Source organism: Acipenser ruthenus, chromosome 1, assembly GCF_902713425.1.
Source record: "Acipenser ruthenus chromosome 1, fAciRut3.2 maternal haplotype, whole genome shotgun sequence".
In the NCBI taxonomy this organism is placed as follows: Eukaryota; Metazoa; Chordata; class Actinopteri; order Acipenseriformes; family Acipenseridae; genus Acipenser; species Acipenser ruthenus.
The window spans coordinates 101793664-101806434 of record NC_081189.1 but is presented as its reverse complement, the minus strand read 5'-3'; the positions used below and the strand labels follow the sequence as shown (position 1 = coordinate 101806434).

Sequence of the window (12771 nt, the reverse complement as noted above, 5' to 3'; positions counted from 1 at the left end):
AGTTTTGATTACCAAGAAAAATGTTTCTTCAATCAATACAGTACGTTCTACATATTCAGGAAATGATGTTAAAATACGAGCTGAAATACGAGCTGAAATAACGTGAAAACCTGGTCCATCTGTGATCACTTCCAAGTCTTCTAATAATAATAATAAATTGATAGATCTTTGCTGAATATTTCCTTAGGTTTTGCTCCTATTTGTATATTTCATTAGCTACTTGGATAGCAAGCATGGACAATACATCTTAACTAGATTTAGTTTAATTCCCTAAATGTTTAAACTTCAGGATTAAACTCTTTGACATTTTGGGAAAGATATTATGAGAAGCACCATTTAGAGTTAGGCTACTTTATGATCCTACAACATCATCAATACAGCATCACATACATTTATATGGAAAGGATCTTGAATACATAACCCCTTGTTCAAACACTTAAGCAGACATCTGTAGTTGACATGTATGTTTATGGTTAAACATTAACCCTCTTACAGCCAAGCATTAACACTTTCTATCATTGTACGGAACTGGCTGTATAAATATTGTACATTTGCATATGTTCATATGAAGATGCAATTTCATGGTCTGACATATTTTGTACTGCATGGTCCTTTTTAGAACAGCCACACCCCCAGTATTGCTGTCTTCAGATTAAACAAATGTCAGAGCAGATGTAGTTCTGCATATTAATTTATTAGTTAGCCAACACAGAATAGATAAAATGCTTATACTGGAACAATCAATCATTTAGTTTCAAATACAAGTCTTTCTAACTTTATCAGATCACAAAGGCAATTAATTGATGCTTATAAATAGAGGTTTTCATTATCTTTACAAAACAGGAATACAAGTGGTCTTTATTTCTCTGAGAAATAGTGGTCTATGTATGTTTATGACGCACTCTGTGTGTGAGTGAGTGAGTGAGTGAGTGAGTGAGTGAGCGAGCGAGTGAATCTCTCTCCCATTTTAACTGTGCACATCTTTAAAGCAGCTTCATTTTTCTTGTGCATTACCCACAATCAAGCCTGGAAAAAAATAAATAAATAAAAAAAAAGAAACATGCTGGTCTGGATGCTTCCTTTTTAGCATAGCATGGAAGCATGTTTCCCCCAAGTAGAACAGTTTCCAATAACATTTAGCCTTTTACCATTTGAGAGATTACTGGGGCACGTGACTCTGATCAGGTGTCTATGTTAGATGACAACTCCCAATATTAAACCTCTGTTTTAATCAACTGCCAAACATCAATAATTCTAGGAGCCATGCAGACAGACCATGTATATATAAAAACATATTACCGCAATAAATAAAAAACAACTAACACAAACCTAAAAACCCTAGAAAAATGCAATAGTTTAAAACTTACCCTCAAATATACTGAGGTCCCTAAGTAGCCTTGGCCCATAGAGCCCTTCTAGTATACTTTCAAAACCTGCAAGTACAAAGAAATGTAGTTCAATAAATACACATACAAACATAACATGCGCAATAAATACTCAAAAGATACTCAAAAAACCATGATGTGCCTTCGTCTTCTTGTTCCTTGCATGTGAAGCAAAATGAAAAGTACAGTAGCTTACTTGCTAATGCAAAAGCAAAATGATTCAAGAACAGCGCACAGCAACCACCCAGTTATTTTGCTGCAATTTTCTTTGTAGCTGCATACCATCCTTCACATTTCATTTCACCATCACACAACAGTCACATGTTTTTAAAAATATAAAATGTTCCCCCTGGGATAGGAGAAAATTAACAGATACACTCAATTCACTGACTCATCTATCATTTGAGACTTACATTAAGGAAGTTACCAAAGTATATTTATCATTTGAGAAATATTGCCAAACTTAGACCAATTATTTCTGTATCTGATGCAGAGAGACTAATGCATGCCTTTGTTTCATCCAGAATTGATTATTGTAATGCACTTTTTCTGGTGTTCCAAAATGTGTGGTATCCTGCTTGCAGCTTGTTCAGAATACCGTTGCTAGAATTAACTAAAACCAGAAAAAGTGAAGATATTACCCCTGTTCTGGCCTCTTTACATTTGATTTGTTGCTGTTAATTACAAGGCCCTGAATTATTTAAATGGTCCGACGGTGGCAGTTGTTTGTGAGACATGCTATACAAATGTATTGTGGTTTGTTCTTTTTTTCTGCTATGTACTGTACAGTGCTTTGCGATACTTTTGTATAAAAAGCACTATATAAAATGTATGACAGAAAGACAATGATTCTTGGTGGTAAATCTCCCTCCCGACCTGTGAGGGCGCTAAGTAATGGGAAAAGAGTACCCTGGACTGTTTGGCCTGACACTTCTTTTCCAGGGTTAAAAGGAAGTTGGTCATTTAGAAAGGGGGCAGAGCTTCGGTGCATTAACTGACCTCAACCCGGCAGGGGAATGATGTGGCAGCCGCGGATTGGAGGAGCGGCTGCAATCGTTTACCAAGGGGTCATGTGTGACGGTATAAATAGGGGACGAAGCGGCATAATCTGTTCCTTCGTTTTGGTTAGAGAACAACCTGGAAGGACCTGTGTCTTGTGTAAACGTATCGTGGGTGTTTTGTTTGTCTCTAATTGTGTCTTGTTATTAGTAGACGGCTAACACGTTCTGGAGCGGTCGCCAAGGGCCAGCACCAACCCGGAACAGCACTGCACTTCTATCATGAATAAACTGTATTTGCACCACAAGCACTAATTCACTCACTAACGGACTTGTGTATGTGTTTTGTGTTTCGTGTGGGTGTAAAAAGAATGAGACTATTTCGGGACACACCCGGGGATTACAAATTAAGTAATACATGCCACTGTATTACTTGACATCACTTATTGTTTACTGTTTGTTTCACCGTCAGGCACTGGATATACAAACACATTAAACAACTTTGCACCTGGATTATAATTGTCTGTTCATTGATCACCTACACACTGTTAACCACTTTGCCACAAAATGCAATAAATAAATAAATAAATAAATAAATAAAAAGTAAAATGGGTTATTCCATATGAAATCAATCACTAAAAACCAAGGCTTCCTTTGATTTGTGATAAATTTCCATGCATGTTTGCCTTTGGGAGAAATGGTTACAATGTAAATTTTAGGCCTGAGTGACATCCTGTTCATGATATAGTTCAAAGTTGACCCATTTTGGACCCCTCACCCAAACTTTCCCATGGTCAAAACTTACTCCATAATTGACACAGAAAGGTAGTTTTGGTGTCGTTTTAAAGTTCTCGAATAGAACTCTCTTCTCATTCTATGGAAGGGTCTGTGAAGGTTAAGAAAAAGTTGTGTGATTCTGTGACTTTGACATCACCCAGGTCAAATCACATAACCTTGGACTTTTGTCAGTGTTTGACAGGACTGTAGCCTAGACCCTTATCTACATTTCCTGCAAGTTTAATTTTGTGCCTGCTGTTGGTTGAGGCACAGCACAGTTGAATGCAGAGTTTCAGGTGAATATTCTAAGTGAAGTGATTACACACCTAATACAATTAAACAAAAATATTTAGTTGTAATGGGGTATACACACCTGTTAAATTGAATCTGCTGTGAACTGGTGCAGCTGTAACAGACTCATGTTAATTAATTAATTAATTTGGCCTATTAACACTAGGGATGTGCACGACAAATATTTTGACTATCGATAATTCCACAGCTGTTGAGGTCGACTAATCGAATAGTCGCCCCCCCCCCCCCCCCCCCGCCTTTTATTCAATTATTAATTTAATTTTCATTCAATGATAGTTTAGCAATGTGAGCTGCGAGGCAAATGCCTTAACATTAGCATCCTTGTGGCAATAATGTTTTCCGGTCATAACAGCGAAATACAAAATGCATTAGACTATCTAGCTAGCTAATTTATACAATCCATTTAACTAAACGATTTACTTTTCCCACGTTTTCAAACCACACACAACATATAGACTACCGGTCTACGTTAAATCAAATCGGCAACATACCTGTGCGTTCGAGTTCCAGTGAATAAAAAATAAATAGCCTGTATAGGCAACAGCTTGCTATGTATGTAGCTAGCTTAATAATATTAATAAATAAATGAATGAATGAACAAAAAGGCCTGAGTGGCATTAACGCACTAGCCTTTCATGGAAGCAAAAAAAAATCCTAACTAAAACTTTAGGAATAGTTAGGCTAGCAATGTCCATTATTATCATCATGTTCACTTATTCTTGTTTAAAAAAATCAGCATGTCCATCAGGTCCGGCAATACTGCAGCAGACGGTGCTCAGGCAGAGTTGTTTGTTTTTGTTTCAACTTCAGAGCCTGAGTAGCTATTGCACTGTGATGAAAATGCGACACAAGACGGCTGGCCGCACCGACTACATTATGTATGGCACCAAGTTTAAAGCCATCGTTGAAGGCGAGCTGCAGAGTGTGTGCAAAGCACAAATTCGAGTCCCATTCAACAAACTCCGAAGATGATGTTGCTGGCATTGTCGTGAACACAGGCAGTGATTTCCCCCCTTAAACCCGAATGGTCTACAGCGGTGTTTAACACATTTGCGAGATTCTCTGCTGTATGCCTCTCTGGCGTGGCGCGAGTCTGTAGAACTACGTTTTTCATTTCCCAATCCTCAATGACGTACGACTCGGTATTCGGTGCAGTCCATGCATCTGTAGTAATCACCACCTTTTCATCCTTTGACAAGTTTCTGCGGACAGACGCTGCTGAATCGGCATGCATTTTTTTCGAGTCGAGTGGTAATTGTTTTAGTGCAGGATTTTTCGTGCATGGATTGTGTATTCAGGTTCCACAAATTTCATCAACTCCCGAAATCCCTCACCTTCAACAAAACTTATGGGAAGCATGTCCTTTGCCACCATATTAGCAATAAGGGCTGATGTTTTTCAGCACGTACGACGTTGTCACACTGACGATGCCTCACCGCAAAGGATGCAATGGCGGTTTGTTGCGGTCCTCTTTTCTTTTCTGTCGTTGCTAGCGTCACAGAAGGGTGTTTGGCTTTTAGGTGGGTTAACATACCAGTTGTAGATTTGTGGTAGTTTAATTGCACTGCACATATTTTACACTTAACAGTGTTTTCATTTACTTTGTCAGAGTATTTCTATGCAGAACTTTTCTGTGAGTAAGCCATCGTTAGCCGAGGTACGTTCTAGTTTAGCCAATCACAGACAAGAAATAACAAATCCCACCCTCCAGTCAATCTTCATTACCGCTACATAGAGAGCCAATCAGCAGTACAGGCTTTAAAATAAAATCAATATATACATTTTTTTTTTTTTTTAGCTTTCGAATGTTGGATTCACTTGTCGATAGGTGCCATCGTTATCGAATAGTCGAATGTTCGACTATTCGGTCTCACCCCTAATTAACACATGACTAAAGTGTAGCACAGGTGAATTAAATACAGATCAATACTGAAATGTGCCCTTTATAAAGTGAAAAACAAGAAAACTCAACTAAGGTGTGTCCTTAAACCTTTTAGTTTAACATTCTTGACATTAAATATTTGTAGCTAAAATTCTTGCAGTTTTGCAGTCTACTTGATATTGAAGTCAATTTGCTGCATAAATGGCAAGTACTTCCAATGGCTTTCTTGGTGTTAAAGACATCAAAAGCACGCTGTAACCCATTTTTAAAGCATCGTGCAGTGCGCTGCACTAAAGGGCACACCTTAAAGAAGCAGAACAAGGACCACCAGAAGCTGAACTCTGTATGGCCAGAAGTTATGTTACCCTTGTATGACGTTGCTAGCCCATCGTCCTCCCGACCATAGCTCTTTGCACTCTTTCTAGAGCAGCAATATCCTTTTTGTAATGAGGTGACCAGAACTGAACACAGTATTCTAGGTGAGGTCTTACTAATGCATTGTAGAGTTTTAACATTACTTCCCTTGATTTAAATTCAACACTTCTCACAATATATCCGAGCATCTTGTTAGCCTTTTTTATAGCTTCCCCACATTGTCTAGATGAAGACATTTCTGAGTCAACATAAACTCCTAGGTCTTTTTAATAGTTCCCTTCATCAATTTCACTATCTCCCATATGATATTTATAATGCACATTTTTTATTGCCCGCATGCAATACTTTACACTTTTCTCTATTAAATTTCATTTGCCATCTGTCTGCCCAATTCTGAATGCTGTCTAGATCATTTTGAATGACCTTTGCTGCTGCAACAGTGTTTGCCACTCCTCCTATTTTTGTGTCGTCTGCAAATTTAATGAGTTTGCTTACTAAACCAGAATCTAAATCATTAATGTAGATTAGGAATAGCAGAGGACCCAATACTGATACCTGAGGTACACCACTGGTTAACTCACTCCATTTTGAGGTTTCTCCTCTAATCAGTACTTTCTGTTTTCTACCTGTTAACCACTCCCTAATCCATGTGCATGCATTTCCTTGAATCCCTACTGCGTTCAGTTTGAGAATTAATCTTTTATGCGGGACTTTGTCAAAAGCTTTCTGGAAATCTAAATAAACAATGTTGTATGCTTTGCAGTAATCCATTTTCAATGTTGCATCCTCAAAAAAGTCAAGTAGGTTAGTTAGACACGATCTCCCTTTCCTAAAACCATGCTGGCTGTCTCCCAGGATATTGTTACCATATAGGTAATTTTCCATTTTGGATCTTATTATAGTTTCCATAAGTTCACATATAATAGAAGTCAGGCTTATTGGTCTGTAGTTACATGGTTCGGTTTTGGCTCCCTTTTTGTGGATCGGTATTACGTTTGCTATTTTCTAGTCTGTCGGTACAACCCCTGTGTCAAGAGACTGTTGCATGATCTTGGTTAGCGGTTTATAAATAATTTCTTTCATTTCTTTGAGTACCATTGGGAGGATCTCATCTTACGTGCAAGCAGCATCAACTATGTGTAAATAAACATGTATTTTTATTTCAATTATAAAAACATGATTACTATTCTATATAATGTATTTTTAAACTACATATGAATGTTTCATTCCATTTATATGGCTTACCTGTAAAACAATAGGATTTTCAATCAAATATAATCAGTAGCATGGTGACGTCACCAGTAGGGATGGGACGGTATAAAATTTGCACGCTATGATAAACGTTAAATAAAACACCGTGGTGACCTTAATATCACGGTATACAGTACATCATGCAAGTTATAAAATAAAGGCTTAAATGAATAAAGACTAATGTATGAATGATTTAAACATTTGGTATTTAGTATTTTACTAACTTGGTATGTTTCTTTTTTATAAAGACAATCAGAATTAAAAAAAAAAACAACCTAAAATTGTACACTCTCAATGTTATACTACAACAGTATTAAGATCTATTATTTGCTCAAAATGACATGGTGCTGTAGTTTGTTAAAACATTTTAAACGTATAAAATTAAATACTTCGTTTAGCTGATGGTAAATACAATTGGAAAGGATCGGTCTTATTGCTTAAAACACAAACATGTACCACAGGTTATTATTTAAGGAGAAGAGATTAGTTGTTTATTGTTTCAACTGGATAAATAAAATATGTATAGCAAAAAAGAATGTATTTTAATACTAATACTAAAACGTGTTATTGGATTTATAGCTACACATCACAACATTGCACAAATAAGCTTCGATGATTATTGCACACGTGGAGTTTGCAAAAATAGATTTCTTCACTTACCTAAGAAAAGTGGAATACTGTTATAAGTTGTTTAAACAAAACTACATTGATAATAAGTAAGCTATCCTGCTGCAGTCGCGGGTCTGTGTTCATTTTAATTGAGACATTGGTCGTGTTCTTAGATTTCTGCAGTTCTGCACAGTGCTGCACAGAATCGCAGAGATGCGCTGTACACGTCACTCAACACAGATTCTGCATAGCCCAGCGCAGCTTTGAAATGTTACTGCAGGAGGCTGGCTGCGGCTGTGAACCAAAGGGACGATGCAGAGATCATGAGTGACCTGTTCATCGTAATGCAAATAACCACTAAAACTACTGCTACCACCTTGTTAGCAGAGGCCAACGACATTTTATCATTATACAATGAAGCCGTGAACAGCTTTGTCAACGCTATATTAAATAAATCAATTATTTAAACAAACATAATGTATAAAGTCTGTGATAAGTGATGTATAATTTTACAATAAAGTTTGTTAATCAATTACATTAAACTGACTGTTGATAATCCAGACAAAATACGCTGAAAATGTGTGCTGCGCTGCAAGGTTTGGAGAAGGCGACCCATCCCTAGTCACTGATGTAACTTAAAAAAAAGGATGGTGAGTAAGTAGATTCAAGAAACTGCACAGAGTCCTTTTCTTCAGTCAGTTGTTAGGTTTATTGAAATATGCAGGGAGTCTGGTCCCAGGTACAGGACAAACAGAATACTCGTTCTTACAATTGTTGCATGACATTAAATACCCTTCTGCATAGGCGTCTCTCTCCTCCTCTTTCTCTGACACTTAACCAATAGAAAAGGTACAACTCATTATCCTGTTAACATATATTTCATTGTGTGTGTGTGTGTGTGTGTGTGTGTGTGTGTGTGTGTGACGACCTCTGAACTCAGTGCATTCCTCAAACCCCTGGTGCCCCAAAAAGGTCCATACATCTGGTTTTTGTCATCTTCCTTGTAACTATCTCTCCGTTTTGCCTTAGACCCTTTGAGTCCAGTGGCATTATCTCTTACTCTCCCTGTGAACCTTTGGGTCCAACGGCAGTCCCTGGGAGCCTTTTAGCTCCTTTATGCTTTGTATTCCCAAAAGTCTTAGAGCCTGGCCACTTCTGGTCCATAGCACTGTTATCTTGTTAGCTTGCAGTCAATGTTGGACAAGAAGCTTGTAGACACAAGGTCTCTTATCAATTGTTAGCAGTACATGCAATTTGAACCAAACAGTCTGCTATCTGCAATATTAGTTTCTTTTCAGAAAAGAACACCAGTATAGCTCTGCCAGTCCACATGTGTAGCAAACTGCTAATCAATTCTCGATCCATGTTTTCCAACAGTCACCAATAAATTATGCAAATTAGTACCATCGAAGGTTTGAACCTTCCTTCGGTAATGTGTTCCGAATCTTCGAAGGTCAAAATGTACTCTTCGTTGCAGCCCTACAACTGACAGATCCACCCTTCAGACAATCAATGAACCTGTTGATCAGTTCATACAGACTTTCACAAGCCATCTCCAACATCTTTGTCAACATGATTTCATAGCAAAGATGCAAGCTGCATATTATCAACAGCTGAGCAATGAATTCCTTCAAGAAAATTAGTTGCAAATTCCTAGTTGCTGGTGATTTTGCAGAAAGTTTCACTTTTGTCATGCAAGATGAAGCACAAAAATCACACCATTGGAACAACTCTAGGGCAACCATATATTCTTTTGTTTGCTATTGGCGAGACAAACATCGGAATTCTCAACACATCTCATATGTTGCAACATCAGAATGCATGACTAATGACACAGTTGCTGTTTATTTCTTTCAAAAGCATCTTTTGAGGTTCTTGGAGAACAAATTTGGGAGGCGCCCGAGAAAAATCTATTACTTCTGACGGGTGTGCAGGGCAATATAAGAACTGTAAAATTTTCCTCAACATTTGACAGAACCTGGAAGATTTTGGAGTGTAGCAGAGTGGAACTTCTTTGCATCTCATGGCAAAGGACCCCGTGATGGGGAACCATTAAACGAATGGCAACAAAAGCCAGTTTGCAGCGTCCATACCATGACCAGATCCAGACTCCACACTAATTGTACAGGTTTACAAAAGACAAAATTCCTGCTCTTGAAGTAGAATACTTCACACTAGTAAAAATGGCAAGCTGAGCAAGATTTTCTGGAGCAACGATTCCTCAAGGTAACAACTGTGCCTGGCACACTTCGTTCAACCAGTCTCCAAAGTAAATGTCCTTGTACGAGACTTCTCCCAGTCAACAAAACAAAGAGAAGAATCAATCACAGTCAATGAGGATGTCCTACCATTTGACCAAGTGAAGGGATATGTTACTGTTCAGTATGACCAGTCACTGGTGGTGTCTGCTGATCAGAAGAAACAGGAGGGTTAAATTAACTTTCTGCATCCGAATGGACCAGCATGATCATTCTGTTTCCCACGCCGTCCAGATCAATTTATTGTTGACCTGGGGGATGTGCTGACATCAGTGGAGCCAACAACTGCAACAGGAAGGACATACACCCTGAGACACAAGGAGATGCCAAAGCATCAAAAGCCTTGACAGAGGCTACAAAGGAAAAGGGCAACTTAAGCATAGGCGAGTGGTAAATTGTGTTGCATGCAGGAATATAAGGACAGAGACCTGAAAATGAAATACCTACATTTCCACCACTTCTAACAATGGTTTTCTTTTCCAGGCTCAGCGATTCATTGGATCTGAACAGTGATAATTACAGCTCCTGGAGAAGCATCACTTAAAATACCAAACATGCGCTGACAGAAGTACCACTGCTGGGGACAAAATTAAAATGTGCACAATTCAGTATTGATTTATATTTAAGTCACCTGTATTTGTTTTAGGCAATTGTGTAAATAGGCCTTGGTTTATTCATTAATATACAGTGCTCACCCTTTATAACGCTATAGTGGGGACCATAGTTACAAGACTGTGTTATTTGTGTTCCGCCTTATAAAAGGGCTACTGTAATGGCAGTATGGAGCAAACGGGAGCCACGACCCAACCGTGTTATAACCGATTCCGCACTATAACAGGGCGCATTATAACAGGTGAGCACTGCATTAATAGCTGTTACAGCTGCACCAGTTCACTGCAGCTTCAACTTAACAGGAGAGGAGAGTATACTCGATTGCAAATAAATATTTTTGTTTAATTGTATTAGGTGTGTAATCGCTTCACTTAAAAGATTCACCTGACACTGCATTCAACTCTGTGCTGTGTCTCGGCCAATGGCAGGCACAAAATGAAACTTGCAGGAAATGTAGATAAGGGTCTAGGCTACAATCTATCAAAAACTGACAAAAATCCAAGGTTACACGATTTAACCTGGGTGAGGTCACAGGTCACAGATTCACACAATTTATATCTTGTATTTCACATCAATCTTGATACAATGAGTATATAGTCCTATTTGAGAGCTTTAAAATGACACCAGCACCAGTTTATATGTCAATTCTGGAGGAAGTTATGACCATATAAAGGTTGGGTGGGTCCAAATTAGATCAAGCTTTGATGACCTGTATCTCATGAATGGGAGGTCACTCAGGCCTATAATTCACAGTGTAACCATTTCTTCCAAAGACAATAAATGTGCAAAAGTTTATCAAAATCAGAGGATGTCAAGTGAAAAATGCCAGTTTTTTTATTGATTTCATATGGAATTACCCAAATAAATTAGTACTTAACCTACGCAAGAATGTTTAAATATTTTTGAGCAGTGAATTCAATGCCTGACAATAATTTGGCATGACCTCTACTGGAGAGATATGCTTTGTATAACCAAATATACAACAAATCAAAAACATTAAGATATGTTCACACTAAACCACGGTGATGATGACAGAAATGGCATTTATCATTATAGCTACATAAATATCAAACCTTAAAATCAGTGTACCATGAGGAATGTTTAATCTTCGGAAAAAATGTTAACTTTGTGTATGCTGAGATTAATGAGTGCAGTATGCTAGAGTCATACGCTGAGGTGGACAAAAAAAAAAACACATTAATTGTTGTGTGACAGATGCAGTAATGGGGCACAAAACAAAATCTTACTTCTCACAATTCTCTGATTCAAAATGTATCCAGAGTTCTAATGCTAAATATGGAAAAAACTGAAAATTGATGTGTTTGAGTGGCGTTTATTTGGCCAAATAACAAAAACGCTGCTAATAACAATAAAAAAAATCGGTAATTACCAAATTAAAATCCAAAAAAAAAATCGGTAATTATCAAATAAAAATCCAACATCAAAATGGGTGCCATTATCAACTTGCTCTGTGCCATTTATTGAAATGTTCAATACAACAGAACCCAGGGTTGCCTTCGCAACCACTGCACATTTTGTGTCCTTTCTTTTGTTTTAATTTTAGTAGCAGACCCTGCACCTTTTTTGCAGTCTCTGCTTCCCTTGTGTTGGTGGAATAGTCTCAAATGCGTGTACAGGGCTACTTTGCACAGGAATTGTGATGGATCTGGCTGCCGTCAGATGCCTGCTTTATTGCCTGTACCCATTACTGTGTTTTGATAGTATTTCATCACAGCGCTGCCATTTCAAACCAAACAGCTTCCCGTTTGCAGCTGGCTTACCTGTAAATTAGCTGCATGCTCTTTTGTTTGTACAGTCACAAAGGTATTAGCTTTTCGGGAACAAAAGCCAAAAAGCACTCCAATGGAGAACGCAAACTCTCAAGTTCCACAGCGGGATGCACATCTGTGTAAACAGGTGCAAAATCAAATGATGGAGGACTGGCATCATCGAAGGGATCAGTAACAAACACCCAGTCCCCTGCTGTTCTTGGCTCCACATCCTCTTCATCATCATCGCTGAGTGATAAGTCAGCATCACTGTCGCTGGTATCGAAATCCTCCAAACTAGCTTCGAAATCTTCATCAAACCCGTTGTCACTCTCCACGTACGTTGCCATGTTTAGCTTTCGCTGAAAACTATATAAAACTACAACTAAACAAGTAATATATATATATATTATAAAATATATAAACTTGTAAAAGCTGAATGGCTTCCCGCAATATCGGTCTTCTAAACGCCCACCGGTAGATTAGAATCACTACATGACACGCAATTGGATACAAATGTCACCTGACCCTCCCCAGACTTTC

The 12771-nt window shown here is 38.1% G+C and overlaps 1 protein-coding gene across 7 annotated transcripts in view; it reads right to left on the bottom strand.

Annotated features, from left to right (window-relative positions):
• lcorl (ligand dependent nuclear receptor corepressor-like) overlaps positions 1 to 12771 on the bottom strand; it is a 107247-nt gene that overhangs the window by 78646 nt on the left and 15830 nt on the right. For all 7 annotated transcript variants that reach the window (XM_059035278.1, XM_059035275.1, XM_059035276.1 and 4 more), the window contains exon 2: positions 1368 to 1433. In XM_059035278.1, coding sequence (XP_058891261.1) covers positions 1368 to 1433 — 66 coding nt within the window. The remainder of the gene's footprint in view (positions 1 to 1367; positions 1434 to 12771) is intronic.